Source organism: Rattus norvegicus, chromosome 1 (assembly GCF_021556685.1).
Source record: "Rattus norvegicus strain SHRSP/BbbUtx chromosome 1, alternate assembly SHRSP_T2T, whole genome shotgun sequence".
Lineage (NCBI taxonomy): Eukaryota > Metazoa > Chordata > Mammalia > Rodentia > Muridae > Rattus > Rattus norvegicus.
In genome coordinates, this window is record NC_141534.1 from 168,779,009 (window position 1) to 168,785,942 (window position 6,934).

The 6,934-nt window shown below is 45.8% G+C and overlaps 1 protein-coding gene across 4 annotated transcripts; it reads right to left on the minus strand.

Annotated features, from left to right (window-relative positions):
• Positions 1–704: 704 nt before the first annotated feature.
• Positions 705–6,383, minus strand: Folr2 (folate receptor beta). 4 transcript variants are annotated; one of them, NM_001438327.1, is given in 5 exon segments: positions 705–1,167; positions 1,296–1,431; positions 1,519–1,707; positions 4,794–4,946; positions 6,257–6,383. In NM_001438327.1, coding segments are annotated over 4 exon segments (759 nt in total). In that variant the 5' UTR covers positions 4,941–4,946; positions 6,257–6,383; the 3' UTR covers positions 705–880.
• Between the last annotated feature and the right edge of the window lie 551 nt (positions 6,384–6,934).

The following is a 6,934-nucleotide window of genomic DNA, read 5'->3' on the forward strand; positions in this document are numbered from 1 at the left end:
TGTAGGGGTTGGGGATTTAGCTCAGTGGTAGTGCAAGGCCCTAGGTTCAGTCCCCAGCTCCAAAGAAAAAAAGAAAAAAAAAAAAGGAATTTTATGTATATGAGGACACTGTAGCTGTCTTCATGCACACCAGAAGAGGGCATTGGATCCCATTACAGATGGTTGTGAGCCACCATGCGGTTTCTGAGAATTGAGCTCAGGACCTCTGGAAGAGCAGTCAGTGCTCTTAACCTCTGAACCATCCCTCCAGCCCCCGGGGATGTGTCTTTATTTTCTTTGGAGACAATGTCTCTTATATCCCATCTTGGACTCAAACTCTTCAAGTAGCCAAGGCTGACACTGAATTCTTCTCCTACCTCCTCCTTCCAAGTGCGGGGATTACAGGCCTGTGCCATCACCTAGGGCTTCTTGAATACTGGACAAGCACTCTTCCAACTGGGTTACATTCTCAGCCCATGATGCAGTAATGTTTAAGGATGACATAAATAAGAAATCCTGGATTTTCCTGTGATTTAAGGCCCCAGAAACAACTAGATTCCTACAGATTACTGAAGCGCAGACACAGTTCATCCACCATCTAGGAGGAGGGAACTTACAATGAACATTTATATAGTGACGGTGGGGGTGGGGATTCAAACACTATTTGCTCTGACCGGAAAGTATCTGTCCCCACCCACTCACAAGCTCACAGTGATGATAATTCATTAGGCCGAGATGTGTCATAGATTTATTGAAAATGATTGTTGTAGAAACCCCAAGCCCCAACATGGATCAGGAACTGGATGGCAGAGGAGAGGGGTGGAAGCAGGCTCAAGACTTCCTTATTCTTTGAAGAGTTGAACCAACCGAGACCAAGGGTAGCTAGAGGAGAAGACTGGCCTCAGTCAGGGAGCCATAATGACAGCACTGGGGCCAGGCTGGGCACAAGAAGTATTGCTGCATGGTACACAGTCCCAGATGTCATAAAGGAAGCATAGAACTTCACCACTTCCTCATTGGGATTGCCCTGGGTTGAGTCAAACCACATCTGGATGCACTGGCCACTCCCTCTGCTATAGTTGCTGACCTTGTAGGAGTGACTCCAGAGACCCTCACAAAGGCTGGCTGGTGTCGGGAAATAGTACTGAAATGTGCGGCAGGGTGCTGTGTCTGGGCACTTGTTAATGCCTGCAGGCAGAATCACAGTGGGCACAGACATTTAGGCCTAGGGTCAAAACTCACTCTGGTCACCCCAGAACTCTTTAATCTCCCCTTTTCCAAACCCTACCTCCATCTTGATACCCTGAGGTCCTTACCTGAGGTCCAGTCCCAGCCTTTATGCCAGTCTCTCTTGCAGGTAAAGGAGGTACGACAGGCTTCCCACCACTCCTGACAGTCCTCTTTGCATAAGGGCACATCCAGGAAGCGCTCTTTGCGCCAGCTCTGGCCTGCCTAGGTAAGGGGATGTTGGCAGCTATAGCTGTAAAGACACTGAGCCCAAGGGTAGCCTTCTGAAGGGTGTGAGGGAAGCACCTATACCTGCTGAATCCAAGGCCCAAGATTGGGGGAACACTCATACAGGCAGGCGTCTTGGATGAAGTGACGCTTACAGGCGGGCGTCATCTCGCCACAGTGATCCCAATTGAAATTGTACAGACGGGAGTTGTCCTTGTGTAGCTCCTGGCTGGTGTTGACTGAGCAGCAGGCATTTCTCTTCCATGGACTACACTAGTTGGGAAAGACACAGGGCTGAGTCCCTCTACCCTACTCTGTCCCTCGTGTCACCTTCTGGCCTTGCTTCACCTGGTCCTCACTTCCTTGTGCCAGACAAGCTGTTCCATGAACACTTACCACAAAGGCCTCTCTATCCTAGACCCCCGGCGGGTACCATCTCTAGAGAGAAATAATTACCACAGTATAAGAAAGAAGCTAGAGGAGCCTTGTCTTGGGGATAATAGCTCATTTATGAAGCATCTCACCCTTTATAAAAACTCTCTTCAGCTGTTTGGCAACACGCCTGTAATCCCAGCATTCAGGAGACTGAGGATGGAGGGGAATCATGAATCCAAGACCAGCCTAGACAACATGGATGAGGCTCTATCTCAAAAACAAATAAAACATACCGTGGTGGCACGTGCTTACAAAACCAGCACTGGGAAAAAAGTAGAGGCAAGAGAATGAGGAGTTCAAGTCACCCTCAGTCGAATCCTGAGTTCAGCTTGGGCTATGTAAGACCCTATCTCAAAAAAACAAAGAAACAAAGAAACAAACTTCTAAAACTCCAAAATGGGGCTGGAGAGATGGTTCAGCAGTTAAGACTGCCCTTCCAGAGGTCCCAAGTTCAATTCCCAGCAATCACACAGTGGTTCACAACCATCTGTAATAGGATCCCGTGCCCTTTTCTGGTGTGTCTGAAGACAGTGACAATGTACTCATATACATAAATTGAATAAATAAATCTTAAAAAAAAAAAACCTTCCAAAAGAAGCCAGGCGTGACTTGGAACACACCTTCAATCCCAGCAGTTGAAAGGCAGAAGCAGCTGGCTCTCTGTGAGTTCAACACCAGCCTGATAGCCTAGTCTACATGAAGTTCCGGTCTTTTTTCATTTGTTCATTCTTTTATTTCATTTTATATTATTTTTTATTTAGAGACAGGATTTCTCTGTGTAGCCCTGGTTATCTGTCCTGGACCTCTCTATAGACCAGGCTGTCCTCAGACTCAGAGATCCACCTGCCTCTGCCTTCAGAGTGCTAAGATCAAACGGGTACACTACTACTGGCTTCATTGTTCACAAACAAAACAACAACAAAAAGAGGCCAACAAGAAAGGTCAGTGAGTGAAGAATGACACTGGCCACCAAGCTTGGTGACCTAAGTTCAATCCCCAGGACCCGCATGGTAGAAAGAACTGACTTCTGATAGTTTTCCTCTGACCTCCACACATGTGCTATATGGCACATCTGTGTGCTCACATGATAAAGCACATGTGTGTCACACATATACTGATAGATAAATACATGAAGGTCAAAGGTCATATCCTGTGTTCTTATTTTTATTTTTTTACTATTTTTTTTAAAGATTTATTTATTTATTTATTATATATAAGTACACTGTAGCTGTCTTCAGATACACCAGAAGAGGGCATCGGATCTCTTTACAGATGGTTGTGAGCCACCATGTGGTTGCTGGGAATTGAACTCATGACCTCTGGAAGAACAGTTGGGTGTTCTTAACCACTGAGCCATCTCTCCAGCCCTTTTTTTACTATTTTTAAAAAGATGTATTCGTGTCTGCCTACATGTATGTACATATAAACCAGAAGAAGGCATCAACTCTTCTAGACCTGGAATTATAGGTAGTTATGAGCTGCCGTGTGCATACTGGGAACTGAACTCAGGTCTTCTGCAACAGCAGTAAGTGCTTGTAAGTGCTTAGCCATCTCTCCAGCCCTATGTTCAAATATATATATATATATATATATATATATATATATATATATATATATATATATATCCATATCCTTCTGGGATAGATACAGCAGTCAATAATAAAATGAACTGTTACACAATGAAGTGAATAATTACAAATAGGTTTTGTTTTGGTTTTTTGCTTGCTTGTCTCTGAGGCAGGGACTCACTCTGTACCCCTGGATGGCCTGGAACTCAGTGTGTACACTGGGCTGACTTTGAACACAGAGATCTTGCTTCTGCCTCCTGAATGCTGGGTTTAAAGGTATGTGCCACCTCACCTGGCCAGGTTTTTGGTTTTGTTTTTAACCTTTGATTTTTTTTTTTTTTAAAGATAAGACACTGTCGCTGTCTTCAGACACACCAGAAGAGGGCATCAGATTCCATTACAGATGGTTGTGAGCCACCATGTGGTTGCTGGGATTTGAACTCAGAACCTCTGGAAGAGCAGTCAGTGGTCTTAACCGCTGAACCATCTCTCCAGTCCAACATTTGATTTTTTTTCCAGAACATAAAAAAGGATCTAAACATATTTGTCACAAAAAAGCTACATTGAGTTTCTGTCTGCTGGCATAAATGCTTATAGACCCTGTGAACTGCAGTTCTCACTCCGGTTATTCTCGAAGAGAGCCTTCTCACTTCTGCGTTTGGTACTGTGAGGAACTGAGGTACACTGAGAGGTACTCTGGTCTTTTTGGTGGTCTTTTACCCTCCATTTTCTAGAGGAACTGTCTATAATCCTACCTGAGACCTACCATAAAACCTAGTCATATTGAAGGCTGGAGAGATGGCTCAGTGGTTAAGATCACTGGCTGCGGGGCTGGGGATTTAGCTCAGTGGTAGAGCGCTTATCTAGGAAGCGCAAGGCCCTGGGTTCGGTCCCCAGCTCCGAAAAAAAGAACCAAAAAAAAAAAAAAAAAAAAAAAAGATCACTGGCTGCTCCTGGGTTCGATTCACGGCATCCACAAGGCAGCTCACAACCATCTGTAACTCCAGTTCCACAAGATCCAACACATATGCAGGCAAAACACCAATGCTCAGGGGAAAAAAAAAAAAAGCTGGTTGTGTCTAACCTCTGAGAGTGTGAGTCCCTGTGTTTCCTTATTTGAGTGATCTAGAGATTACCATCACATGGCTTCACGTGGCCTTTAATTAGAGGCCTCTAATGATCAACTGCGTCATTGCCACCACTGTGTCTTCTTCTGGTGAAAGCCCTTAGAAAATCACCTCACTTCCCTCAAGCCATCTCCGGCAACAAGAGCTCAGGGTGTGGGGGCATCTGGCTGCTCACCACACCCACCCTGCCTTCTATCACCTTCCCATCAGAACCACACTGCAGCAGAACCTGGTCATGCAGCTTGTCCTCCGGGCCTGGCTTTGTCTTATGGTGCTTGGCATCCATGCAAACGTTGAGCAGGTCTGTTCTGTCCCGGGCACTGCATGTTGTGATCATGTAGACCAAAAGCAGGAGTGGTGTCTGTTTCCAGGCCATGTCTCTCTGTCAGGGCAGAGGAAGCTACAGTTGGAGAGACCTAGATCCAAGGGGGGTGCTTCATTTATTCCCTGACTCAGACTCTCTGTTCTTTTAGTGAAAGACAAGATCAGGGCTGGAGAGATGGCTCAGTGGTTAAGAGCACTGACTGCTCTTCCAGAGGTCCTGAGTTCAATTCCCAGCAACCACATGGTGGCTCATCAACCATCTGTAATAGGATTAGATGCCCTCTTCTGAAGACAGCAAAAGTATACTCATAAAGCAATAAATATGACAAAAAAAAAAAGGAAAGAAAGACAGACAAGATCAATCCCTGCTCCTTCAACATCCTGAGGCTCCCTGAAGCTGGACTAGAGGTCAGCAAGAAGGCTCTCTTACCCCATGGCATGGGAGGCTTATAAAAGGAGCAGAGTTTCCCAAGGTAGAGGAGATGCGATGCCTGTGCTCACATCTTCTTCCTGGACTTTATGACTTGTAGTTAAATAGTTCAGGTCCCTGCTTGCCACCTTGAAAAGGGCCAGGGACACACAGATCCTTCATCCTGTCACAGCAGGTTCTCAGCACTCCACTCTGTATCAGCTGGGTCATCATGTCAGCGGAGAAATCCTGTTAGCCCTGAGGGAGGTGGTGACCCAGCCCTGCCGAGTTCTCCAGATTGGCAGGAGGATCAAGTGACATAGCCCACAGGATGGTGTGGTTAGAGGGCGCACAAGAAAGAGTAGTGCTTTGTAAAGCTTTGCTTCCTCAATCTTTTCCTTCCCTGTTCTCCAAAAGCCATTCTGCCCTGCACCCCATCCTGACACGGGCATCTGCAGCAAAAGCACCAGACCTGACCTAAACCTCTCAAAAGGAAACACAAAACAAATTCAGCTGCCACGGGTGATACAATCCCAGTACATGGAGGAGCCGGGAGGGAGAAGGGTAGTGGGTTTTAGGCCAATCTGTGATACATAGTGAGAATTTGTCATCCCCCTGCCCCAAACAAGTAATGGCTTAAAGAACTAAAGGAAAGTATAAAAATCTCTTGGAACTGGCAAAATGGATTAGCATGTTAAGATACTTGCCAACTTATCCAATGACCTGAGTTCAATCCCTAGAACCCATGTGTAGCAGTAAAGAGCTGAATCTACACACACACACACACACACACACACACACAATCAATCAATCAATCAATCAATCAATTATTCATTCAATACTATAATGGGGGAGTTTTTAAAGGTTTGGGTTTTGACTGAGCAATCTGTTCCTTCTTAGCACAAACCCGTCAAGTCCCCCATGTCCTTGTCATCCTCTCCCCACATGGAGGATCTTACCTGAATGTCCTTAGCTCCTAGCAGCGCACATAGGGGTATCAGAGTTGGCCTCTCCCTAGATCAGACCCTGTGCAGTCTTCACAGTCTTTATCCACAGCCCGGCATAGAGGCTCTGTAAGCACAGCATAAAATATCCTCACTCAGCACTTGTGTTCTTCCTTCTCTGGTTGTTCCCACCCTGTCCTGGGCATGAGTCATTCAGTCTAGTCTTTGCTGTTTTCATTCATCTCTTCACTTTAAATAAATTTTATTTCTACTTATATGCATGTCCCATGTGTATATATATTTGGTCAGACCAAACTCTAGCCCCGTGGAAAAGTAGGAAGGGTTCATAACTGCTGAAACATCATCCCCCAGTCCCTTTCCTCTTGTTGAGTTGCTCACTCCAGGACTACACTCCGCAACCACTAGCATCTGACAACCGCCGTCCCAAGGGAATCTGAAGTCCTCTCAGGGTGGTTCCTGGGACGAGGCTAACTTGACAGAGGTAGACCCTGGCTGAGAAGCCAGGCTGTAAGGACACGCCAATAGGGCCCTGTGGGAGATCCACCCCTTTAAAAGCTCTCAAGAGTCACTAGTCCAAATTGTAATTGGCTCCCCAGAACATTTTTGAGAAATATATAGGTAAAAGCCTGGTGCATCCTGCATAGCTTAAACGATCTCTGTCAACTTAACGTT